Raw genomic sequence first — 27,539 nt, 5'->3', positions numbered from 1 at the left:
ACAGTTTTAATTTATTTCTGCTTCCCTCCAAATTCAGTAGTGTTGTGCCCTCTTTAGATCTTTGTAGTGCTGTTTGTTTTCTTCTTAATTCACAGCAGTGTTGCTTTGTAAATGAATGTGTTTTTTACAGTTGTAGCTGTTGTCACGTACATTGGCAGTGGTAAAGCAAAACAACCCCTTGGTTTAGTATTATAATGCAAAATGTAAGCTCTCGTTAACCCAGAGCAGCATCCACCTTGCAGCAGTCTGGCATCTGTGGCAGACACACATGCTCTCAGAGGAGCGGCGAGTAGGGTGGAATGTAAGAGCAGGTAAGCTGTAAAGAAAACAAAACGCAGTTGCTGAGAAACTTCATTAACTGATTAAAAACTGATCCATCTCAATGGCTGAAAAACCGGAACTGTGACTGGAACATTTAAAAGCTGGTCATGAACTAATAATATTTACGGGGATAATTTTTTAAATATAAATTACGAAAATGGAATTCACAAATGTGCTTTTTAGGAGAGAAAAAGATCAAACAAAGCTACTGTAACAAAGATTTATGTTTAAAGTTTATTACTGGCATGTGTCTGTATATCCTTGCATATGTCCATCTTCTGTGTTCAACTCATGTTAGGTGTAAATGTATTTTGGTTTATTGCACCAAGTGTATTTGTCTGTCGCCACATCCAAACCACAGAGAAAGTGAAACTTGTTTTTTTTTTTTTTTTGTCCAACATCTCTCTCTAAGTGTGCTGTCCCAGCTGGGGAACGAAACAAAATCTCCTACTGTTGCATGATCTCTTGCTCTGTCTTTTCTCAATGTTCAGACACCCAAAACCCCAAAACATTCATATTAGGCTAACTGGCCCACTGTGATTAAATGGGGGCACAGTGGTTAATGATTCTGCCTCACAAAAATCAGCATTCGGGGTCCAAATGCTGTGCCCAGTCATTCATCATACTGGGGTCAATTGGAGACTCTAAACCAGGGGCACTCCGCTCCAGTCCTAGAAGTCTGCAATGGCTGCAGGTTTTTCGCTTTAACCAATTTCTTAATTAGAACCCAATTTTTGCTACTAAAACAATAAGTTTGTTGGGATTAGTTTTAGTTAACTTTTTTGTTACAATTCAGAACCCATAATTGCCTATTTCAGTTTTAAACAGCTGAGTTAAGGTTTTAATTGTTGCCTGTTTTCTGAACTATACATCATTAATAAATAGCAAGGTGCAAATGCAAGGTGTATGAGTGTCTTGAAGTATCTGTGTTAACAAAATGTTTTGAACTAAATGAAAGACAAGGAAAGGACCAAGAGGTGCAACTCTGTCCTGGACCACAAAACCTATAGATAATGGCCTTGGAAAATGAAAAATCTACAATGTGATAAAGATTTCTTTTGGAAGGATGAACACACTAACAAGCTATAAAATTAAATACCAAGTTTCATAATCTACTAGTCCTGGCTTTGAAATACAAAACTGATTGAAATGAAAACCTTCTAATACATCACTTAATTCAAATAAAATCAAAATAACAGAACTGTAACCCACTTAGTGGATAGAAGATCTAGAAGGAAGTATACAGAGCAGGAGTGACAGGATTGTGTCTGACAGAGACTGGGGAGGACAGGAGGAGGCCTGTGGAGGTGCCTGAATTTGGAATAGGCTTATGTACTTACCAACAGGGGTGAATGGCAGGAGGACGACAACTTTAGCCAGCATGAGAGGACTTTGCACCAAAGATTGTTGCTATTAATATCGTCTGGCCCTAGTGAAACAGCCTAGACAGTCAAAGCATTGTCCAGAAGAGACAGTGGTAAAAAATAATGAGAGATGGGACATTATGGTGACATCACAGAACTGTGTTTAGTTCCCAATTTCAAATACTATTTTCAAAGGAAAAAAAAAATAGTTTTTACACCTTCAGGACAATCATTTTACATACAAGGAGTCAGCAGTTTCATAGATTTGGTACAATGGGCAAAGACAGCAGTTGTTCCAATTTCATCCATCCATCCTCTTCCGCATATCCAAGGTCGGGTCGCGGGGGCAGCAGCTTGAGCAGAGATGTCCAGACTTCCCTCTCCCCGGCCACTTCTTCTAGCTCTTCCGGGAGAATTCCGAGGCGTTCTCAGGCCAGCCGGGAGACATAGTCCCTCCAGCGTGTCCTGGGTCTTCCCCGGGGCCTCCTCCCGGTTGGACGTACCCGGAACACCTCACCAGGGAGGCGTCCAGGAGGCATCCTGATCAGATGCCCGAGCCACCTCATCTGACTCCTCTCGATGCGGAGGAGCAGCGGCTCTACTCTGAGCCCCTCCCGGATGACTGAGCTTCTCACCCTATCTTTAAGGGAGAGCCCAGACACCCTGCAGAGGAAACTCATTTCAGCCACTTGTATTCGCGATCTCATTCTTTCAGTCACTATCCAAAGCTCAACCATAGGTGAGGGTAGGAACATAGATCGACTGGTAAATTGAGAGCTTTGCCTTACGGCTCAGCTCCTTTTTCACCACGACAGACCGATGCAGAGTCCGCATCACTGCGGACGCCGCACCGATCCAACTGTCGATCTCACACTCCATTCTTCCCTCACTCGTGAACAAGACCCCGAGATACTTGAACTCCTCCACTTGAGGCAAGATCTCGCTCCCAACCCTGAGAGGGCACTCCACCCTTTTCCGGCTAAGGACCATGGTCTCGGATTTGGAGGTGCTGATTCCCATCCCAGCCGCTTCACACTCAGCTGCGAACCAATCCAGAGAGAGCTGAAGATCACGGCCTGATGAAGCAAACAGGACAACATCGTCTGCAAAAAGCAGTGACCCAATCCTGAGTCCACCAAACCGGACCCCCTCAACACCTTGGCTGCGCCTAGAAATTCTGTCCATAAAAGTTATGAACAGAATCGGTGACAAAGGGCAGCCCTGGCGGAGTCCAACTCTCACTGGAAACGGGTTCGACTTACTGCCGGCAATGCGGACCAAGCTCTGACACCGGTTGTACAGGGACCGAACAGCCCTTATCAGGGGGTCCGGAACCCCATACTCTCGGAGTACCCCCCACAGGATTCCCCGAGGGAAACGGTCGAACGCCTTTTCCAAGTCCACAAAACACATGTAGACTGGTTGGGCGAACTCCCATGCACCCTCCGGGATTCTGCTAAGGGTGTAGAGCTGGTCCACTGTTCCGCGACCAGGACGAAAACCACACTGTTCCTCCTGAATCCGAGGTTCAGCTATCCGACGGACCCTCCTCTCCAGAACCCCCGAATAAACTTTTCCAGGGAGGCTGAGGAGTGTAATCCCTCTGTAGTTGGAACACACCCTCCAGTCCCCTTTCTTAAAGAGGGGGACCACCACCCCGGTCTGCCAATCCAGAGGCACTGTCTCTGATGTCCATGCGATGTTGCAGAGACGTGTCAACCAAGAGAGCCCTACAACATCCAGAGACTTGAGGAACTCCGGGCGTATCTCATCCACCCCCGGGGCCCTGCCACCAAGGAGTTTTTTGACCACCTCGGTGACCTCAGTCCCAGAGATGGGGGAGCCCACCTCCGAGTCCCCAGGCTCTGCTTCTTCATTGGAAGGCATGTTAGTGGGATTGAGGAGGTCTTCGAAGTACTCCCCCCACCGACCCACAATGTCCCGAGTCGAGGTCAGCAGCGCACCATCCCCACCATATACAGTGTTGACACTGCACTGCTTCCTCCTTCTGAGACGCCGGACGGTGGACCAGAATCTCCTCGAAGCCGTCCGAAAGTCGTTCTCCATGGCCTCCCCAAACTCCTCCCATGCCCGAGATTTTGCCTCAGCAACCACCGAAGCCGCATTCCGCTTGGCCTGCCGGTACCTATCAGCTGCCTCCAGAGTCCCACAGGACAAAAGGGACCGGTAGGACTCCTTCTTCAGCTTGACAGCATCCCTCACCGCCGGTGTCCACCAATGGGTTCAGGGATTGCCGCCACGACAGGCACCGACCACCTTACGGCCACAGCTCTGGTCAGCCGCCTCAACAATAGAGGCACGGAACATGGCCCATTCGGACTCAATGTCCCCCACCTCCCTCGGGACATGGTCAAAGTTTTGCCGGGGGTGGGAGTTGAAGCTACTTCAGACAGGGGGCTCTGCCAGACGTTCCCAGCAGACCCTCACAACACGTTTGGGCCTACCAGGCCTGACCGGCATCCTCCCCCACCATCGAAGCCAACTCACCACCAGGTGGTGATCAGTTGACCGCTCTGCCTCTCTCTTCACCCGAGTGTCCAAGACATATGGCCGCAAGGCCAACGACACGACCACAAAGTCGATCATCAAACTTAGGCCTAGGGTGTCCTGGTGCCAAGTGCACATATGAACACCCCTATGCTTGAACATGGTGTTCGTTATAGATAATCCGTGACAAGCACAGAAGTCCAATAACAAAACACCGCTCGGGTTCAGATCGGGGGGACCATTCCTCCCAATCATGCCCTTCCAGGTTTCACTGTCATTGCCCACGTGAGCATTGTAGTCTTCCAGCAGTATGAGGGAGGTCCCCAGAAGGTATGCCCTCTAGCACCCCCTCCAGGGACTCTAAAAAGGGTGGGTACTCCGAACTGCTGTTCGGTGCATACGCACAAACAGTTAGGACCCGTCCCCCCACCCGAAGGCGGAGGGAGGCTACCCTCTCGTCCACCGGGGTAAACCCCAATGTACAGGCTCCAAGTCGGGGTGCAACAAGTATGCCCACACCCGCTCGGCGCCTCTCATTGGGGGCAACTCCAGAGTGGTACGGAGTCCAGCCCCTCTCAAGGAGATTAGTTCCAGAGTCCAAGCTGTGCGTCGAGGTGAGCCCGACTATATCTAGCCGGAACCTCTCAACCTCGCGCACTAGCTCAGGCTCCTTCCCCTTCAGAGAGGTGACATTCCACGTCCCAAGAGCCAGCTTCTGTAGCCGAGGATCGGACCGCCAAGGTCTCCGCCTTCGGCCACCACCCAACTCACACTGCACCCGACCTCCTTGGCCCCTCCCATAGGTGGTGAGCCCATGGGAAGGGGGACCCACATTGCCTCTTCGGGCTGTGCCCGGCCGAACCCCATGGGTGCAAGCCCGGCCACCAGGCGCTCGCCATCGAGCCCCACCTCCAGGCCTGACTCCAGAGGGGGGCCGCGGTGACCCGCGTCCGGGCAAGGGAAAACGTTGTCCAAAGTTTTTATTCATCATAGAAGGTTGTTTTGAACCGCACTTTGTCTCGTCCCTCACCTAGGACCAGTTTGCCTTGGGTGACCCTACCAGGGGCATAAAGCCCCAGACAACAGAGCTCCTAGGATCATTGGGACACGCAAACCCCTCCACCACGATAAGGTGGCGGTTCGAGGAGGGGGTGTTCCAATTTATATTACACAAATAGACAATTCTGGGCTAGAGTTATAATAGTTTAAACCATGCATAAAAAATTAGGTCCAAACTTAAATTTATGTAGTACAGTAAATATATCTGTCCAGAAGACTATATCAAAAGCTTTTTCTGCATGGCCTTGGGAAGCTCAAAGACTTCCGAAGAATATATTAAATGTTTGTTGACAGTTTGATAGTATTTGTCATCTTTGAATGAATCATATTTGATTCTGCAAAAATATAGAAGGACTGACTCTTTCCATTACTTTTATTATGGTCTATATAATGCACATGCTACGTCTATAAATTGATATTTGAACATCCTTAAATAAAACTAGCATTAATGGATTTAAATGATTTTTATTTTATACAATTCTGCTGGGTATCCACCTTAGCCAGTGCCGTTCATGCTTTTCAGAAACGTGAAAGTGTCTTAAATTTAAAAAATTCTGAAGTGCATTTGAAGTTTATCAAAAAAGTATTTATGAGCCTCATTTCAATGCCCAATGGCCTTCACTTCCATTTATAAGTACAAAATTGAAAACACAGCTTCTTGAACCTGTTACATCTGCCACATTTATGATCTTGGAGGAATTCAACTATGAATGCCAACCTCAGTGTTGAAAACATTTCCTGGCAGCTTTCTTAGTGATATGAAGAAGAATCTATTATGTATCATTCTGCCTAACTTTGTCAGATATCAAGATTTACCCTTGGATAGTGATTATAATAGTAAAAATAAAGAGAAAAAACACATGATCTTAAAAAAATAAATTAATAAATAAAAATAATTTTATTGTGAACATGAATACTTATTTATGACTTAAATAATTTGCTTGGTAATTAATAACTTCCAAGTTCATTATTACATGGTTCCATTCTCATGTTGTGCAAAAATGCCTGTTGTAGACTAATGACTTTGAGTTAGTTCAGAATACGCACAATTATATAAACAAGTGATTGATAGCCAAAGCCCTTGCATATAATACAAGCTTTCAAATGACACATGCTAGAATAGCTTCAATGGTTTGAAAGTTATTAAACAAAATGTATTTGGCAGGAGCTACAGTGCCTTTTTTTACAGTATATTATGGTATACATCAAATCCCCTTTCAGTATTTTTGTAGAGAGCAATGCAAACCTCAATTGCAATTTTATGATGAGAGGCCCATTGGACATTGGGGCACTTGTGATGCCTGTAGTAGTGCTTGCTCCCTTAAATCATAGCACAGAGACCATTTTTGTAACATCTCAGTGTCTCCCAAATTCAATTGCTTGCTGCTAGCTTTCTCTGATTTTTTTTTTTCTCCTCAAATCAAGTGCAGTAAATAGGGAGGCATCTTTTTTTACTTTTTCTAGTGAGCAGTTAATGAAAATGGGGAATATTGTTACAGAGATGATTTATACTGCCACCTCTTGCCATCTTTTTGAATATTAGTCTTTCATACTGGTTTTATTCTTTATTTTTAAATGTATTCTTCTTATAAATGTAAAGTGCTTTATCACTATGTATTCTATGAAGGGCTCTAAATAAAATAAAGATGCCTGTCAGGTATCAAATGGAAAATTTGTGCACTTGGATGTGCAGGAAGTTGATGTACTGGTGTTAAATATGGTTTTTGAAGGCAGACGTTGAAGGAGAGAGTTCAGATGATTTATGTATGAAATATAGGATGGATAAAAGGTCTTAGGTGAGTGTATGTGCCCTGTGATTGAAGTAACGAGGATGAAGTTTAAAAAGAGCCATGACAAGAAAGGGTAATGCCGCTAAATATCTGCATAAAGTTCCAATAACACAGTAATGCATCCTGATTTTACCAAATACCTACATAACTGACTGATGTATCCAAACAATTAGATAGATAGATACTTTATTAAAAGTATTTATTGGTCTAATTATTTATTAGAACTTAATTTTGTAGACCCCTCTACTCATGAGGATCACACTTGGAGAATCACTAATTTAAGTTTCCAGTCTGGACTGCTTACATAATGATTTGGCCTTCAGCCAGTTTTGAACCAGAAGTCCAGTAACAGTGATTTAGAACTGCATTGTTTTTCACATAACTTCCTTTAGTAAAATTAAATGTAGTAATTGTAATGCAGAATTATACGAACAGTTAAGTAGTAGCTAATTGAAACACTTGAAATACCACTGACTTGATTTAAACAAGTTTTCATTGGATTGTTATCAATGTATTGCCTATTACTTAAGCTTTGGCAATTTTATTTAAAAAGGAAAGTAAATGGTATTGGTACACTGCCTAATTTTTTCTGCCTTTGGTAAAATGTTTTGTTTTTCTTGCTAAATGCTAGTGTTAAATTTCCTATTTATTATAATTCCCTGTGTATGCTATATTTGTAATGGAGAAATTATTAGGATTTGAGGATGGGTTACCATGCTTAAACAATATTGAGTGCATTTGTCTATGTGTAACCTTTTTATGGTCCAACATGTGTGAATAAGGCGCTATATAAGCGTCCGACCCGGCACAGATTCATACTGAGGCATGTATAAATTGTACACAAATCTTTTTATTTTTTCTTCAGCCGTGGGGCACATCTTCCCTGCGTCCCACAGGCCCAACACAGTCCCGTAAGCACTTAACACAATGAACACAAATAAATCTTTTTCTTCACCTGTGGGGCACGTCTTCCCCGTGAACCCCACAGGTACAACACAGTCCCAAAGTACCTCTTTATCAAGACGGCAATCCTTCCGTTGGCACCACCACTCCTCTCAGGCACCTCGTCCCCTTCCTCCCGATTCTGGCCCTGAGTGGTGGTTGCTGGCTTCTTTTATGGCCCTCCCGGGAGTGCTCCTGTTGCTTGCTCACCTGTTCCCAATTGCACTCCCATGTGAGCCCAATGATTAGACCAGCTGGGCTTAACTATCTCCGCCTCGCCCCCTGGCGGCCATCCCAGGTTCCCACAGGGTTGGGAAGAACTCCATCTCCCATGAAACCCTGTGGGAAACTGAGGCATTATCAACTAGGGAGGCTGCCACCAAGCGTCCCGGGGGAGGTATTGAGGAGTCCATGGCTGCTCCCCCGGAATACAAGTAGAAGGGACGTCCTGGCCAGGTATGGACCCTGGCCGTCCTCCACACATGTAATCTTCTTGACAAGGTATATTAGTGCAAACCCTGTTACGTTAGAGAAGCTGTCAGCTTATTTTTGTTTTAGAAAACAGAGTTTGGCAAAAAATATTTGTAGTCCTTTATGTCAACAACAGAGAGAGTACAACAGCAGATTGTGTAATTTTTACCGGATGTTCAATAATATAATGATTTACTGACTTTTTATGCCTTAGCATTGTAATGCTGTTACTGTTCCATATGATGTATTATTTAATGAAATCTTTATAACTTGAACTTGGCATGAAAAGGTAGATCCAGTGTTGTAAATACAGTATTTAGATTTACTTTTAAAGAATTTTAGAATAAAAATGCACATGAGTGACGGTATGTTCTCAAAGATTTATAAGTAAATTAAAAGAAACTTTTTGAATGTGTAACCAGAAATTAATGAATTGCTTTTATTAAGAGCTTTAGTCTATCTGTTCAACCCCCCAGGAAAACAACAAAAAAGAATAAAAGAACAAACCCAGAAACATTTAAATGACTATGCCAAAGATGGACTACGAACCTTATGTATAGCCAAGAAGGTAAATTCTTTTTTTGTTGATATCATTATGCATCTGTGTTTTAATCGATATCTGTTTTAACACTTTAGGTCAGCCATACCTCATTTCTTCTTTGGTACCTTTCATACTAATGGTGACTTGTATGTTCATTTTCATGTGTTTGATCGAATCACTGAATTTATCTTGTTTTCACTTTATATTTTTCCCTTGAGTTAAATCTCCTTTGTTTTGTAAAGTACCATGTAATGTTATGGTCTGTGAAATGCCCTATATAATGTTAATTGATGTGTTTACAGTGTTTCAGCTGTGATGCAGCAGTAAACCTCAGGTATAATTACTTTTGAGCCTACTAAGTGTGCCTTGGTATCTCTGGTAAATTACTGTCTTCAGATGTTGTAACAAAAATATTTCATTAATCTTATCATGTCACAGCAAGAAACTTAACATCTGATATGTTCTTTATTTAATGTAATATTTATACATAACAAGTCAGCATCAAAACTCATAAGTGCAATAAAGCTGAAAATGTACATATTAAATACAAACTTTTTCTTCAAACTTCATACTTGAAAATTTTCATTCATTCAATGATTATTTGGTGCTGAAAGAATCTAGATCATCCTTTTAAGTTAACAGTTCACTCAGTCCTGCCTCCTTAGAGCAGTCCCCAATATACAGTATTTGTTCTCTCAGTGTTTGACTCTTATTCTAATTTAAACTGTTATAGATGTCTATTTTAGAAAACTAATTTAGGTTGAAAGAAGTTTTATCAACCTCTGTGTTTTGTAAATTTCCCTCTTTTACACGTAAGATAGTTAAATAGATTCCAAAACAAATTAATGACACCTGCAGAGCTGCACGCTTACTAGCAGCTTGTGTTTGATGGTGCTGCAGCAATTAGAATAAACATCTGAAATGCCAACTTGCTTCTCCTGCTGTTTGCAGTCACACTAGCCCATGTAAATGATCTTCATAACAATAAAAGTAAAAAATACAAGGAAGCAATGCAAGCAGTCACTGAACTTATTTAGAAATGACCTGGAAAAGGAACTCTTAAGTTAATCGGGTTCTTGTGTGCTTCTGTAATTGTCTTCATAAAGACATTCTGATAATAAACATTTTGACTTTGGCTTATGTCTGCTCTGAATTAGGAAATATAACAAAAACATGAGAGTGTTTGTTCCATTTTGATAACATTTACTTATATTTGGTTTGTCTGTAATTCTTGCACAAAATAACCTACAACTATTCAGATTTTTGCATTATTTTTGCATAACTAGACTCTTACAAATTCTGAATATGAGGAGTGGTTGAAGGACCATTTTTTGGCTGAAACTAGTATTGATAATCGTGAGCAACTTTTGCTGGAGTCTGCACTGAAACTGGAGACAGATTTAATTTTGTTAGGTATGTTGAACCATTCTGATGCTCAGCCTGGGTGTAACTATGAGTTTTTCTTTAATGCTGTGCTTCTTCTAAGTGAAAAGAAACCCTGAAATTAAATGTGATATGCAAATATGCTATTGGGAATCTTGAAGGATTAGACTAGAACTGTATTGTGCTGCGCAATACTTTATCATTTTTATAACTGGGGACAAAAATTTGTTTGCCCAAATGATTGATAGCACTGATATATATGAAAAAGTTTGGGAACCCTTCTCAGCCTGCATAATAATTGACTCTACTTCAAAAAAGATAACAGTGGTACGTCTTTCATTTCCTAGGAACATCTCAGTACTGGGGTGTTTTCCGAACAAAGATTTTTAGTAAAGCTGTATTTAGTTGTTTGAAATTAAATCAAATGTGAAAAACTGGCTGTGCAAAAATTTGGGTACCCTTGTAATTTTGCTGACTTGAATGCATGTAACTGCTCAATACTGATTACTTGCAGCACCAAATTGGTTGGATTAGCTCGTTAAGCCTTGAACTTCATAGACAGATGTGTCCAATCATGAGAAAAGGTATGTAAGGTGGTCAATTGCAAGTTGTGCTTCCCTGTCACTCTTCAGAGGAGAGTCAAAGGGGGAAGCACAACAACATGGGATCCTCAAAGCAACTCTCAAAAGATCTGAAAATAAAGATTGTTCAGTCTCATGGTTTAGGGGAAGGCAACAAAAAGCCATCTCAGAGGTTTAAACTGTCAGTTTCAACCTTAAGGAATTTAATCAGGAAATGGAAGGCCACAGGCACAGTTGCTGTTAAACCCAAGTCTGGCAGGCCAAGAAAAATACAGGAGCGGCATATGTGCAGGATTTTGAGAATGGTTACAGACAACCCACAGATCACCTCCAAAAAGCTGCAAGAACATCTTGCTGCAGATGGTGTATCTGTACCTCGTTCTACAGTTCAGTGCAGTTTGCACAAAGAACATCTGTATGGCAAGGTGATGAGAAAGAAGCCCTTTCTGCACTCATGCCACAAACAGAGTCGCTTGTTGTATGCAAATGCTCATTTAAACAAGCCAGATTCATTTTGGAACAAAGTGCTTTGGACTGATAAGACAAAAATTTAGTTATTTGGTCATAACAAAAAGCTCTTTGCATGGCGGAAGAAGAACACCACATTCCAAGAAAAACACCTGCTACCTATTGTCACATTTGGTGGAGGTTCCATCATGCTGTGGGGCTGTGTGGCTAGTTCAGGGACTGGGGCCCTTGTTAAAGTCGAGGGTCAGATGAATTCAACCCAATATCAACAAATTCTTTAGGATAATGTTCAAGTATCAGTCACAAAGTTGAAGTTACGCAGGGGTTGAATATTCCAACAAGACAATGACCCAAAGCACAGTTCGAAATCTACAAAGGCATTCATGCAGAGAGAGAAGTACAATGTTCTGGAATGGCCGTCACAGTCCCCTGACTTGAATATCATCAGAAATCTATGGGATGATTTGAAATAGGCTATCCATGCTCGGCAGCCATCAAATTTAACTGAACTGGAGAGATTTTGTATGGAAGAATGGTCAAAAATACCTCCATCCAGAATCCAGACACTCATCAAAGGCTATAGGAGGTGTCTAGAGGCTGTTATATTTGCAAAAGGAGGCTCAACTAAGTATTGATGTAATATCTCTTTTAGGGTGCCCAAGTTTATGCCCTTGTCTAATTTTGTTATGATGCATATTGCATATTTTCTGTTAATCCAATAAACTTAATGTCACTGCTGAAATACTACTGTTTCCATAAGGCATATCATATATTAAAAGGCTACTTTGAAAGCTCAGCCAATGATAAACAAAAATCCAAAGAATTTAGAGGGGTTCCCAAACTTTTTCATATGACTGTATATATATATATATATAATTTTACAGGTGTGATGCAAAAAAGAATAAGGTCTGATGTAAACACTGCCAGCTGCTACTCATCATAGGTATTTTACATTTGATTGTGAAAGGTAATGAGTGGCTTTTAATTTAGTTTTTTTTTTTCTCTTTTTATCTAAGGTGCCACTGGTATAGTTGATCGTCTTCAGGAAGGTGTTCCTGAAACTATTGAAGCACTACAAAAAGCTGGGATAAAAATCTGGGTTTTGACTGGTGACAAACAAGAAACTGCTGTTAATATTGCGTATTCTTGTAAATTGCTGAGGCCTTCTGACAAAGTGTTCACCCTGAATTGCACAAGCAAGGTTAGAAAGCCCGAAGAGTATAAAAAACGTTTCTTTTTTAAAATTATCACATAGTTGGAACAATGTCCCATTAAGCACTGTTAGATCCTTCATCAGAAATTGGAAGGATCATCACAGTACCTGTTAGTCTTCAATAAGCACACCAGTTTGAATGTGAAATATTTTTCTTATAAAGATGCAGAACACATGAACTGAAGGAGAACTGCAGTTCTGTCATCACAAAACTAAAAACATTCATGCATGCCCACAAGGAGGATACATTGTCTTAAAGAGGATAACAACAATAATTCAGTCTAAGTATGTTTATCATAATAATAAACTTACTAGAACAGGCTGTCTCTCAAACTTAAACATCAGAGCAAGACATTGACTGGTGAGAGTGGCTACTAAAAATCCAATCGAGACTCTTAAAAGTCTGCTATGCTCTTTGGCTTAAATTGGATTGAAGGTGCATGGGTTCACAATTTTAAGAGCTCTATATAAAACAGGCATCTGCTGGAGGGTAGCAAGAAAAGTGGGGAAGAATGGCTAATATGATGTCACTTTCCAATATATGTACAGTTTTCAATCAATTGTATGACATCACAATTGCGCACTAATTCATTGACACTTGGAGCCATACGTTCCCCTAGTGGCAGTCCAGTTTCACTTGACGTTGGTAGTTTGTGGTGAAGGACATAATTTTACTGCATATGGGACTGAATCTGTTTCTATGTGAAACCAGGCATATTCTGTTATAAATCCAGTTTCCCAAATTGTTTCAATAATGAAAAATATCAATTTTCTGTGAACAATTTTCTTACTCAGCCTTTTGAACAGTGGCAAATAGCATGGCCCAGAGCCTGAATTTTACTTTAGTGTGCAACTACCACATTGGAACACTTGTTGAATTTACTATTAGATTTGGTCAATAAAGCTGTGATCGTTTTCTTTCTCTGTCTTTTCAGGATGCTTGTGAAGCTTTGATTAGTCAGATTCTGAAAAATATTGAAGATAATGATTCTGGAACCAGTGTCTGTCAAGCTCCCAACTATAGCTTGGTTATTGATGGCAAAACTCTAGAGTTTACTCTCCAAAAGAGTCTTGAGGAAATGTTTTTAAATCTAACCATTAAATGTCGAGCTGTTGTGTGCTGTAGATCAACCCCATTGCAGAAGAGTCAAGTGGTTAAACTTGTACGAGATAAACTAAAAGTCATGTCTCTGGCAATTGGTAAATAACAAGAATATCCTTCCAATATCTTTGTAGTTGTTGGTTTTTCTAGATACACTAATTAATTTAATTTATAGGAAAGTGTAACTGTAATGTTTCTTGTAAATATGTTATTCCATTTTATAGTTAGTGGAAATGTTAACTGTAAAATTTACTTTCAGCTTTGATAGAAGGAAAAACCCACTACTTTTCAAATGTGTTTAATTTATATTGAGGTTACACAGACATCTTTTTTTTTTTTTTTTTGTCCCAATTCTAGGTGATGGGGCGAATGATGTTAGTATGATTCAAGTTGCTGATGTTGGAATTGGTATTTCTGGCCAGGAAGGCATGCAGGTAATGACAGTAGGGAATTTTTCACTTAATTAGTGTTGTAGTTAATTTTCATGGAAAACTGTCATATGCCATTCTAAATTGTGTCTATTGGGTCTTATAATCTTAAAATACAGCATTTTATAAGTGAAATTAATTTTTTACAGTACTGTAATGTGCCATGGGAATCTGTTTTTATGTGAAGATTTTTTTTGTATATATTAAAAAAAAAAAAAAAAAAAGCCCATTCTTGCAGTTTAAAATTGGGTCTGCATGGCACTGATCCACAAAAGCCTTAAAACTTGCTTGAAGATACTGAAATAATCCTTTAATTTTCCTGTTGAACTGATTCATGTTAATATATTTAGTTTATTTTTGTTTTGTAAATATTTTGCATTCTTTCTTGTGTATAAAATGTGTCATTCTTTTAAAAATATTTTAGGCAGTGATGTCCAGTGACTTCGCGGTTTCAAGATTTAAACACCTTAGCAAACTGTTACTGGTTCATGGCCATTGGTGTTATACACGATTAGCTAATATGATTCTGTATTTCTTCTACAAAAACCTTGTAAGTACATTTTTTTTATTTATCCTTAAAGTGTTTGTTGTCTTAATGTTTGTCAAATAATGTTTGAAAATTTCCAAAATAACAATTTTACATTTGGAAGTCATATCTAACTAATATAACATTCATAAATAATTTTCCATTGTAAGGATCTCTTCAGCCTTACACACTATTCAATTTAAACATTACATTTTATCTCAACAGTATACTTGCCTATTAGTGAGTTGGATATCTTTAACCTATTGTAAAATAACCTAGGATTGTACCATAGACATGACTATTGCTGTTTCATGGTGACATTTTTAAAAGTATCATGTCTTTTAACTACAGCTAAGGAAGTTTTGTTTATGCCCACTGTAAAATTAAGTCTGATTTTTGTAGTGCTTGTAAAAGCACTTTACTCCTTTTTATATTTCATTTAGGTAGTATTTGAGACATGAAAGTAATCCTGTCTCATGTTACTTCTCTGCAATGATCATCATCATTTTTATTTGACTTTGGCACCAAGAGTTCCTGTAGAAATGTGCTTAACTTGACTGATTAGACCCACCCTATCTGCCAACTTTCTCTGGCACTTACGGAGTGATTTCTAGATGCTCTCAGGGCAGTCAAAATGTATCATGCTCTAGTGTGCCTTGGTTAACAGTTTACTGGTTAGTGACAACATTTTTTTCTGCCCTTTACTCCTTAAGAAATTTGAAGTAATATACTTGGGGCATCTGCTCATCTGTTAACTGTAGGCATCAGTTTTTGTTTTTTTTTTTATTATAAAAATACCATGGGGTACACAATATCTTTCTGAATCCACAAGGCATATGTAGACAAGTTTAGCGAACTTCAAAGACCCCTCGATAGCTGGACAAGAACAAAGAGTTGGTCTACTGTTCCATTGCCAGGAAGCTATCTACTGTGTTCTTGCTGAAGCTGAGGTTTAAATTGTCAAATTAGGTCCCTGTTCTAGTACCTCGGCACAGGCTTTCCCAAGGAGGCTGAGGAATACCATCCTGTGGTACGTAGTACAAAAGAGGTGTTCCTTTTTAAAAACAAAATAGAGACTACTGCCCCTGTCATCTAGACCTTAGGCTCTGCCTCCACCTTCCAGGCAACACTGAATAGGCATGTAAACAAAATCACCACCACAATACCAATTGCATTCACATGGGAAATTCATTTCTAGCTGGATATAATCTACCCAGAATTACAGCTGCAAAACCCATTTAATCACCATAGTAACTTCAACAACAAAGGTGAATCCACATGACCATGGTAGGAGGAGCTTGTGTGCCTCAATAATCCTTCAAACTGTGTTGTCTGATGATATGCACTCCTGATAGGGTTACCCATGGCATTTTGGTGGAAAAAAAGGGGGCAGTTAAAAAAAACAATACATGAATTGCACTCTTGAATGACAGTTTGTTAAATCTAAGAGAAACATACCCAGAAACAGGATGTAGGGACCTACTTCTAGAACCAGGTGTGAGAAGAGTACATACTGGCAACTTCCAGGGGGTTGGGTGACTTAAATAGCCTGTTCTGGCCCACACTGAAAATGGTCTATGTAGCCTCTGTATATAGACTTGCCATCTGCAAAGCAAGTTTTGAGGGTCAGTACAGTGCCAGTTAGACATCATCTAGGAATGCTACATTTGATTAGTTGATTCAAGTCATGTAAAATATAAGCCAGGGATTTGTGATTTCATATATAAAACTCTTAAATAGTTACACTCATGGATTTAACAGAATCACAAATTTTTTAAAAATCATATAATTCAAATGGAATTCACATTTATAGTCTATTTATTTTGTCAAACACATAGATTTTGCTTTTTTTGTAATCTTTTCAGTTAAATAAAAGCATCTCATCTAACATTAAAGATGGAAGAATTTGTATTTTCAATGGTAGTTTACAGAATAAATGCAAATTTCATAAACTAATTTTAAGAACTTGTGGTATAGCCTCAAGTCACATGATGTCAATATCTGTAGTCTAAAATACATCTCTTCATATTTCTTGAGAATTTTTTTCCTCCATTTTCTTTTTTTATAGGCCTTTGTCAACTTACTGTTGTGGTATCAGTTGTTCTGTGGATTTTCTGGCAGTACAATGACTGACTACTGGATTCTCATTTTCTTTAATCTACTTTTTACCTCTGCCCCTCCAATTATCTATGGAATTTTGGATAAAGATGTGTCTGCAGAGACACTCCTACAGTTGCCCGAGCTTTACAGAAATAGTCAAGCTTCTGAGGTAAAGGACTTTTCATGATTTTTACCTACTACACAACAAGTAACTTTCTTTAACAATGTCATCATTAGCTGATGTCTAAAGTTTTAAAAATCTGATACCTTTAAAATAATCTCTTATTCATAATTGGATGTAAAATTTCCATCTTGTGTTTTTTTTCACTGAGGCTCCTAAACAGAGACAGACACACATTTTGAAACGTTTTTCCTGATTATATTTTCATATTGTATGTATAGCTCACACTTCTTATATGTGTTCTTTTATTGTTTTACCTTCAAGACATACAACACATCTACATTCTGGTGGACCATGCTGGATTCATTTTACCAGAGCCTGATTTGTTTTTTTGTTCCATACTTTGTGAGTATATAATTATTTTTCCAGTGAAATATAGCCTATATGTAATAACTAACTTATGTATTGTAAAAGAATACCTCAAAAGTTAGCTAAAAGCAGGTGTTACAAAAATTAGTTTGTTTTTTTTATTGGTTCTATCATTTTCTTTTTAGAAATGTTTCCCCTATCACGTGTAAATATTACATTTGTTTCACGAATAACAGATTTTTTTAAAATCAAAAGTGAATTTGCAGTGTTTATAAATAGTACAATGAATGCACAGTTCAACTAACTTCATTAGCCAAATCGGGATGCAATTGTCAAAATCTAGCAAATAACATTATAGCATAATAATGAACCTTTTAATCGCAAATCACTCTAGACAATGTTTTCCATTTTTCTGTAATGGTATGTAAGTATTCTGACAGAATTTCTAGCAGGAATTGTATCAAGCAAAAAGAATAATGCAGATAAATAATGTGTGAAATATTTATTAAAGACTTTATAGTTTAAAAGTAGGGAGAGTGACCTTATGGTTAAGACATTACTTTAGAGTCCATCCCTAGGAAAAAATTGACACTTCTACACAGAGTGCTGCTCAATTATAAATACATACAAAAAGTTGTAACAGTTAATTAATGAGAACAAAGATGTGATTATTTTGATGATGGAAAAATATGTGTGATAAAAAGTAAACCACTTGAATAGGAAATTAAGGTTTTCCACTTTATCATTATATTTGGTTTCTTAATGCATTTTATTATGTACCATATGCCAAAATAAAATCATATAGTATCCACCAACTCTAGTACAATGACTGCATTATTAGCTGTACAAATGTTATATGTAAGGAGACCTGTTTTGTTATATCATATTGGTTTAATGCGACTATCGAAAGAAACAAACTTTAGCCTACATTTATAATTTCATCCTATTTGTTTGTTTTTACCTGACAGCTAGGTAAAAAGTGAAAAATGCATTCATGTGTGTGTGATGTATTTTTAGTAATTAAAGCTCATGCTTTGACAGCCTTTCACCTTTCTCAAGAAGTGAATAACAGTTATCATGGTGTTACATATAGGAATAGAAAAATGTGTATTATAATTAGGGATGGGAATTGATAAGATTTTCACGATTCCAATTCCATTTTCGATTCTGTTTAACAATTCGATTCTACTATCGATTCTTATTTTTAAAAAAGGAGAACACACGGGTCGATTAGCTTAGAACTTTGTTTTATATCTTTGAACAAGATAGAAATTTAGGAGTAGCATGACCTTACAAACCCAACAGTGAGATCTTAAGAGATCCACAGCCTACGGCTCCTCGATGGGGTGCCACGGGGTCCCCAGAAAAAAATGTGTAAATGTAAAATAATAATAAAATAAATATTCTTCTGTAGCAATAACAAAGTATAACATAAATTATTCTGTGGCAATTACACAAGAATGTCCAGTAACATTTACACTCTCCTTTTTAAAAGTATATATGAGCTGAGCACTCAAAAATAAAACTACATCAGCCAGCAACAAATACAATCAACTCAAGTCCAATGGAACTGTGCACAGTGCAATTCTGCAACCATCAACTATTTTGACAGCTACATCCATGTTGGCCGCATTATCAACAGTGGCTGCCACAACCTTGTCTTTGATACCATACTCCTCCAAGATCTCATCAATCTCCTCTGCTACAGCTGTCCCTGTCTGTGCCTGGTACACTGGTTTGGTTTTGAGGACTTTTTCTTGAGCCTGGCTATTCCTGACATAATGCAGCGTTACTGTGAGGTAATGATCTTGACTAAAACTTGCCCATCCATCTGCAGTGACGGCTGCCTTCAACACATGTTTCAGCTCAGAAATGGAAACGGATGAAACATCCGGTAAGAGGAGAACACGCAAATTTGACATTCCCTGACTTAGCCTATAATTAAACACATTCACTTACCGAAAATCGGGGGCATCTACTGTGGCAAATGGGTGCAAGCCTTTTACCACAAACTGCGGTGACATTCGTCTATCCTGGCCTGTGTCATTTTACTTTTCCCCGCCTCTGTGAAAGGAGAAGCTACCGGTAGACTGCAGCGAGAACTGCCAGCATCTGAGACAGCCAGACTCTGTCTGTCTCTCTCGTCATGGTCATCTAAATGCAATGCACAGTAATAGCAGGTTTTGCAATAAGGCAAATCGCGCTAACATAATATGCAATGTTAGTTGATTAGTTACCTGCCGTATTAACGGGAGAGGACCTGCAAACGTTACCGCTGCTGCTGGGTTGAGATTCACTAGTCCGGAGCGGATCAAAAACACAACATTCATTTAAGGTTATCGCGTGTTTTGTGTGCAAATGCTTTTGCATATTCGTAGTGTTTCCTCCCTTTGATGAAATATCTACTTTGCAAGTATTGCAAGTTGCCCTGTTGTCATCCTTTCTCGTAAAGTATAACCAAACTTTTGAGCATTTGTGCCGCTTAGGCGCCATGTTTCCTGCTGGGTAAATGACGCTACGCAACGCAGTGACGTCATTCGAGGCGACTGGAATCGATAGGGGAATCGTTTGCAAAAATGGCAAACAATTCCAAGGAATTGTAACAGTGGGAACCGGTTCTCAACAAGAACCGGTTTTCGATTCCCATCCCTAATTATAATAATGCCAGTAATTGTGCAGGATAAAGTCAAATGTGTGAAATAATAAAGAACAGTGCAGAACAGTCAGAAACATAAACAGTCCTCATTTCTCACTTTAACAATGTAATAAGATTACATTACAGAAGACCGCAATGAAAAAAAATCTAAATTTTTTTACAATGTTTCCAGGCTATAAACTGATCTAAAATAAATATCATAATAGAAATAAATACTGAATGGTGTGAATATTTAAAAGTTTTGGAACAGTATGGGATAACAGTTTTCTACAATTTTTCTTGTAATTCAGTTAACTTTTTGGTGAGAGTGGATTTTTGTGCACCATGTGTGAAAAATGTTTTGCTTTAGCTTGTTTGCAGATACGTATATAAGATAGATAGGTAGTGACTTTCAGTATTTAATTACTTATGCAGTAAAGCATCTTTCAGTAGCATTTAGTAGCATCTATCTTCTGTATAGTTTAACTTAAATTTGATTCCTTTACTGATGAATTAACTGACAGTTAATGTTCCTTTGTGAACCACTATTTGTTATTTTGTGGATACAATAAACCAGCAGTTAGGAATTAAGTGTGATTATTTAAATAAAGTTAAAATGCAGCAAGTCCTTTCTTTCTGTGTAATTTTTTAATTGTATAACCATGGTTACTAAGAATTAGGCATTTGTAGGTTGACGATATTCTTCTTAATCCTACAGAATATGTCGACTAGAACTCTAATCTTATTTTGTTCTGATTACCTTTATTTTTGCTTGAATTGCTAAATTATGCAGAGTAAACATTTTTTACATTAATAAAACCAAATGCGCATAAGATGTAAAGGAAATTCTAATAATTCAGCTGTTACAACTTGTAGATATACCTTTGCGATTTTAAACAAATCACATTGTTTTATCAAATATATTTTATTTAATTCTACCAGTCATTTTGTATGTAATGTAAAGATAAAATTTCAAGTTAAGTTCTGCATTCAATTCAAAATTCTTCCTGTTAACTTTTAAGGCTATCCACAACCTTGCCCTTCCATATCTGTCTGACCTCCTCCATGTTGCCATTCCCTCCCGTACCCTTAGATCCTCTTCCTCCATCCATTTGATTGTCCCCTTCGTCCATCTTACCACCAATTGAATGCTCTGCTCCGCAGCTCTGGAACTCACTACCATCTGAGCTTAGAATCATTCTCACTTTTCAAATCTAAACTTAAAACTCATTTGTTTAAGACAGCTTTTTCTCTTTGACTACAATTGCTGCGTCTGATTTTAAAATTTTGTATTTTAGTTTTGTTTATAATGTGTGTTTCATCTATTGTTCGGTTTCCTTGAGTGTTTAAAAAGGTGCCTAGGAGTAAATAAAATCTAGTATTATTATTACAGTAATCCCTCCTCCATCGCGGGGGTTGCGTTCCAGAACCCCCCGCGAAAGGTGAAAATCCGCGAAGTAGAAACCATATGTTTATATGGTTATTTTTATATTGTCATGCTTGGGTCACAGATTTGCACAGAAACACAGGAGGTTGTAGAGAGACAGGAGCTTTATTCAAACACTGCAAACAAACATTTGTCTCTTTTTCAAAAGTTTAAACTGTGCTCCATGACAAGACAGAGATGAAAACAAACAATCTAAAATCAATATGTGCCCTTCGAGCTTTTAAGTATGCGAAGCACCGTGCAGCATGTTGCTTCATGAAGCAGCTGCACAGAAGGGAGCAACATGAAGATAATCTTTCAGCATTTTTAGACGAGCGTCCGTATCGTCTAGGTGTGCAAACAGCCCCCCTGCTCAATCCTCCTACATCAGGATCAGAGAAAGTCAGCGCAAGAGACACAGAGAAAAGTAAGTTGGGTAGCTTCTCAGCCATCTGCCAATAGCCTCCCTTGTATGAAATCAACTGGGCAAACCAACTGAGGAAGCATGTACCAGAAATTAAAAGACCCATTGTCCACAGAAATCCGCGAACCAGCAAAAAATCCGCGATATATATTTAAACATGCTTACATATAAAATCCGCGATAGAGTGAAGCCGTGAAAGGCAAAGCGCGATATAGCGAGGGATTACTGTATTATTATTAAGTTTAGATATCTCATTTAAATGATATAAAAATATATATCAGGTACAAGAAAAAAATAGTTTCAACAATCATTTGCAAAAAAGGAAAAAAAAATCTAGATTAAAAAAAAAAGTCATAATGGCAGATAACCTCCATTATTAGCAGGAAGCACAGATTTATCCTCTAAGATATTCAAATCTTGCATGATGTGTTGCTTTTGTAATGTATATGTTCTGGACAAATGTCTGGTAAATCAAACTGAAATATTTTCACATCTTAGAAATTGTCACAGGAAACAGAAGTCTGTTATTTTGTAATTGGTTGAAGTACAGGAGCATAGCTAGTAAGATGGTGTTCTCTGAACTTTGCCTGTGCTACAGACCAGAATATATAAGATAAAGTTGTGAAGATTAAACATGTTTGTCAAATGTTGGTGTAGGATAGAAGATCACAGTATTGTGCTGTAGAGAGTACTTGTACGTATCCAAAACCAAAACTCTAATGAAACAAAATGTAATAATGAAAAAAACAGTAGCTACCAAGGGATTAGCATGTATAAAAAGGATACTATAGAAAAGCTTTTTTTTTTTTTATTTAATTTTAGAAGTTTTAAAAATAAATTGTAGGGTGTGCCCTTTTAGTAGTTAAAACTTAAGTACATTGTTACAAATAAAACAGCAAAACTAAAAATCCTTAGGCATAGGAGACTGTAAGTAATGTGAAACTGGGGAGAATGTAGCCTGGAGATAATATAAAATCATTAAAACTGAACTATGGTTCATAAGTATGAAGGCATTTATTAATACTTAAAATAAGCACTGGGTTGTTGGAAGTCTTTTTTTAAGACAATGGATAAACTAGAAATATCTATGGCAACAGCATCAATGCTACAGTTAGTGGAATAAAGTTAAATTGGCTGGTGGTTGTATGAGATTTATGCTACAGTAGATGATTGTGAATTAAATACTGTAATATCTTTAATTTGTATTTTCCATTTTGTTCTACCAGATACATGCAGATTCTGATATAAGCGTGTTCTCTTTTGGAGTTCCTATAAATACATCAGCACTGTTAATCATCCTATTGCATCTTGTTTTAGAAAGCAAGTCTCTGGTAAGGTTAATAAAAAGTCTTTCATCTAAATATCAGTATATACTAACTTATCAATTTTGTATTATGGTGTATATCCTCAGCAAGGGTGACTTATGCATCAAAAGAATCAATTACTTGCTTGTGGCACTTCGGTCTGCTCTATCGCACAATCTGCCTTTATTGTTTCATTCACCAACATCAAAAGGAGACAATTGAGGTGGTTTAGGCATCTCATACGGATGGATACCTTCCTGCAGAGGTTTAACAGGCATGACCACCTGGGGGAAGACTTTGGGAAAGACCCTGGGCCTGCTGGGAGGATTACATCACCCAAGTGGCCTGGGAATGTCTTGGGATCCCACAGTAAGAGCTGGCAAGTGTGGCTGGGGAAAGGAAAGTCTGGGCCACACTGATAAGATTGTCACACTCTCAACTTGGTCTCGAATAAGCAGTGGAAAATTAGATGAGAAAGCTACAATTAAATTTAACGCTGTCATGTGACACATTTTTCTGGGACAATAACTACATATATAGGACCAAGCAACACATTCATCTGAACAAGCAAGGTTTTGAAAGCCTTTTAGCAAAGAGAATTTTTTATGGACTTTTTGCATGGTTTTAAATTAGCTTGTTTTGTACACCTGTTGCTAAAATATTATTATTAATTTCTTCTTTCAGACATGGATCCATGCAGTTATCTTAATTGGAAGTGCACTCTTCTATTTTGTATTTGCACTAGTCTTCGGTGTCACTTGTGTCAACTGTAACTCTCCATCCAACACTTACTGGATCATGGAAAAGCATATGTCTGATCCAGTCTTCTACTGTGGATGCATTTTAACGACTGTGCTGGCACTACTACCAAGGTAATGGATCCTTTGTGCACATTTCTGTCATTTTACTATAAGTAATAACATTTCTGCATTAATAGTGATCCTGTCTAATGAAATGGTTTCTCTTGCTAACACACTTTATTTTATCCTTTTTCAGACTTGCGTACCATTGTATTCAAAACAGTGTTTATCCTACTCTCATAGTTAAAGCTGCTCAGCTTGACAAGCTGACTCCTGAGGAGCGAAATCGAGAGATTGAGGAATGGAAGTTTTCTCAGGACGCATGCTGCCTCCTTGATCCGGTAGATTTTTTGACTAACCCCTCAGTAGATGACTCTGTGTCCTTGAAGGAATGTAGTATTATCAGTGCTTCTTGTAGCTTACCTTTAAATGATTCCTTCTCTATGAGTATAGAAGATTTGGGAGATGTTTCTGTAACAGTCTCAGACGGCATAGGCACACAGAAAAGCAGTTTAAGGGAAACCCCTGCAGATCTTCCTAGTGCCCAGCTTTCACAACCTGATTCTGACTCTGTGATCACAAATTGTTAATTCAGAACTGCAGGAGTGAGCTGATTCATTACAAGTCAAATGCCACATATGCCATCAAGCCTTCTAGAAGTATTATTTCAGCGGTCCAAATTTAAAACCTGAAAAGAAGAAACTGCTTTTTAAAATGTGCTATGTGCTTTATTTACTCAGCCAGTGCTGTCTTTTGATACTCAAGTCTTCAGATATCAAGAGGCTAGAAAGAGCTTATTTTAATGTTATATTTTGGTAAAAATGACTACTATTTTAACAGCTAAAAAAATAATAAGCTGTTTTTGCACACTTTCTATTTTTCTACTGGCAAATAGAACATTCATGTAGCATTCATTTTTCAAGGAATAGGAATGCTTTTAAAATATATATTTATTTTTGCTTAGTGTATACTGTTAAAATTGTAAATCACATCAAAATTTTAAGATCAAATTATTGAGAAATTTGGGTTTTTATTATAATTACATAAAATTAAAAGTCTGTTTACTACAAGTTTATAGTTTTATGTTGTTTATATTTCTTCATTGGAGAATATTCTTTATTAGCTGGATGTTATTGCCGTTTTATTTATACGACGGTAGTAGCAACACCAGTTCGTGAAATGACAGACATGTGACTTGCTCTTCTAAGTTTGTTTCTGTGCTCGTCTTATATAAAACACTTTAATACTGAGATATTTAAAAAATTAGAAAACTGTCATTTATTTTAACTACCAGAGATGTATGATCTAGAATTAGCTGCAAAATGAGATACTTTGTGTAAACAGTCTTTTTGCTTGTAAAAATGTAATTTGTTTTATATTTGGATGTTTTTATGTACCTATTTATTAAGAAAAATAAAGAGCAGTGCTTTAATGTATTGTTGTTTTTGATAAATGACTAATGACTATTCAATATTTGCATATTGAATAAATGTGCTACACTACAGACACACACCTAACTTGAGGATTTTGCAGTCATTTGCATTTTTTAATTAAATAAACAATCTGTCGCTATTCAAAATTACAGCTTTTGGTGTCACTACTCATTTTTGTGCATCCATCTTTAGCTAACAATTTAGGTAATTTGTTTTTATATATACTGTATATATCACAAGTAAATGTTAACAAATGTAAAGGGGGAAAAAAAACTTGACAGATCCAAGTTATGTACATATTTAAAATAATTTTTAAAAATTGCATTTTATTCTTCCTTCACTATGGTCAGTAAAGAGATACACAAGGTATACAGTAGCTTAATGTAACAGACGTAGAGCGCTAAACAACACAATGGCCATTGGTATAGCACCGAGTTTAAAAAAAAAAAAAAAAAAAAACATTAATATGTATGTTGCATCCCAACAGTAGTGGTACTAAGCTTCAGAAGGGGTCTTAGCAGGGAATCAATCAGTAGTGCAGACTGACTGGTAAAAGTGGTTCTCGCACAAGTGAGCGTTGGTCACAGATGATGAAGTCAACTTTTTAGGTGCTCTAAAGCATTTTCAGGTCTGGGGGTCTTTCCTCTGATGCTTGTGCATCACTTGCTGGAATGGGGTAGAGTTGCTGAGGAGGTAACGGTTTGGTGTTGGGTTGTGTGGGGTCTGAAACGATGTAAAGGGCTTTCTTTAGGCATATTATGTTATTGATGCCCCTGTATTGATAGAGCATGGCCTTGATTCAGAACAAAAGTGCATGTATTTATTCATTTATTTATGAAATTTGAGATCATTGTGCAAGTTTGTTACATGGCAGCAATTGCCCGACTCCTGGAGGTAAGCACAATGCATGACAGTCTTGGGTGTACCTCAACTCAACAGATGGGAGATCAAGTGAAGATCAGGTTGACCTGTTCGGAAGTGATCATTGGTTTATGTATTGTTTAAAAAATTCCAGTAACATGGTAATACAGGCTTCTTTTCAATGTTAAAATGTTAGCATGTCTACTGTTAATCCATGTGTAACAGCCAGTACTGTCATGCAGTTGTTATTTACGGTAACATTCCACTCAAAAGGATGCTTATTGTGACGATGCACAGAATATTCCACATTCTTATACTTAGGGCATTTAAGTGTGTGTTCACATGCACAAGTAGTGTAACTGAATCACTTATCTGCTATGTTTTTAACACTAGAGATGACATCACATAACACGACTTTCAGCAAAAGGGGATGTCAAACTTAAGGACTACAGTTGCTAGTCTCATAATCTATGAATGTCAAATTGGAAATTTTTTAATTTGTTTTAATTTGTTTAGGAAAGTCTAAGGTATTAAAGTATAAAGCTTGTTTGTTTTTCTCGCCCCTTTTTAATAATTGTAATATAAAAAAATATCTTGCCCACACTGGCACTTTATATTGCAGTCTGTGGAGCAGGGAGGAAAAGCTTCAAAGCTTGCCAAATACGCCCATTTTACAAGCCAAGACCGTTATCGATACTTATCCACACCACCTGTGTTTCTGATGCATATTCTGCATTTTTGTACAACACCTGACAGTGTCATTAATATCCGACAGCACCAAAATGTAGAAAAAGGAACAAAATACACTCAAATAGTCGAAAATTCTCTCATGTCTGCTGTCTTTGCCCATTGTACCAAATCTATGAAACTGATGACTCTTTGTATGTAAAATTATTGTCTTGAAGGGGTAAAAACTATAGTTTGTTTTTAAAATTCCTTTGAAAATAGTACTTGAAATTGGAAACTACAGCCATACAGTAGATGACACTTGTTTAAATATTGCATTGCAGCTCATTTCTTTTTCTCACAGTTCTTTGATGACACCATAATGTCCCATCTCTCATTATTTTTACCACTGTCTCTTCTGGACAATTGCTATGACTGTCTAGGCTGTTTCACTAGGGCCAGACGATATTAATAGTAACAATCTTTGGTGCAAAGTCCTCTCATGCTGGCCAAAGTTGTCATCCTCCCGCCATTCACCCCTGTTGGTAAGTACATAAGCCTATTCCAACTTCAGGCACCTCCACAGGCCTCCTCCTGTCCTCCCCAGTCTGTCAGACACAATCCTGTCACTCCTGCTCTGTATACGTCCTTCTAGATTCTCTGTCCACTAAGTGGGTTACAGTTCTGTTATTTTGATTTTATT

At 38.1% G+C, this 27,539-nt stretch overlaps 1 protein-coding gene across 6 annotated transcripts in view; it reads left to right on the top strand.

Annotated features, from left to right (window-relative positions):
• The window catches only part of atp10d (ATPase phospholipid transporting 10D), a 221,173-nt gene extending 195,861 nt beyond the window's left edge, over positions 1 to 25,312 (top strand). For all 6 annotated transcript variants that reach the window (XM_051928348.1, XM_051928353.1, XM_051928352.1 and 3 more), the window contains exons 13-23: positions 8,932 to 9,023; positions 10,283 to 10,409; positions 12,445 to 12,629; positions 13,577 to 13,841; positions 14,101 to 14,177; positions 14,596 to 14,721; positions 16,766 to 16,966; positions 17,243 to 17,323; positions 22,999 to 23,103; positions 23,761 to 23,948; positions 24,073 to 25,312. In XM_051928348.1, coding sequence (XP_051784308.1) covers positions 8,932 to 9,023; positions 10,283 to 10,409; positions 12,445 to 12,629; positions 13,577 to 13,841; positions 14,101 to 14,177; positions 14,596 to 14,721; positions 16,766 to 16,966; positions 17,243 to 17,323; positions 22,999 to 23,103; positions 23,761 to 23,948; positions 24,073 to 24,466 — 1,841 coding nt within the window. In that variant the 3' untranslated portion in view covers positions 24,467 to 25,312. The remainder of the gene's footprint in view (positions 1 to 8,931; positions 9,024 to 10,282; positions 10,410 to 12,444; positions 12,630 to 13,576; positions 13,842 to 14,100; positions 14,178 to 14,595; positions 14,722 to 16,765; positions 16,967 to 17,242; positions 17,324 to 22,998; positions 23,104 to 23,760; positions 23,949 to 24,072) is intronic.
• The last annotated feature ends 2,227 nt before the right edge of the window (positions 25,313 to 27,539 follow it).

This window comes from Erpetoichthys calabaricus, chromosome 5 (genome assembly GCF_900747795.2).
Source record: "Erpetoichthys calabaricus chromosome 5, fErpCal1.3, whole genome shotgun sequence".
Lineage (NCBI taxonomy): Eukaryota > Metazoa > Chordata > Cladistia > Polypteriformes > Polypteridae > Erpetoichthys > Erpetoichthys calabaricus.
The sequence above is the reverse complement of the archived record's forward strand: the minus strand, read 5'-3'. Positions and strand labels throughout refer to the sequence as shown.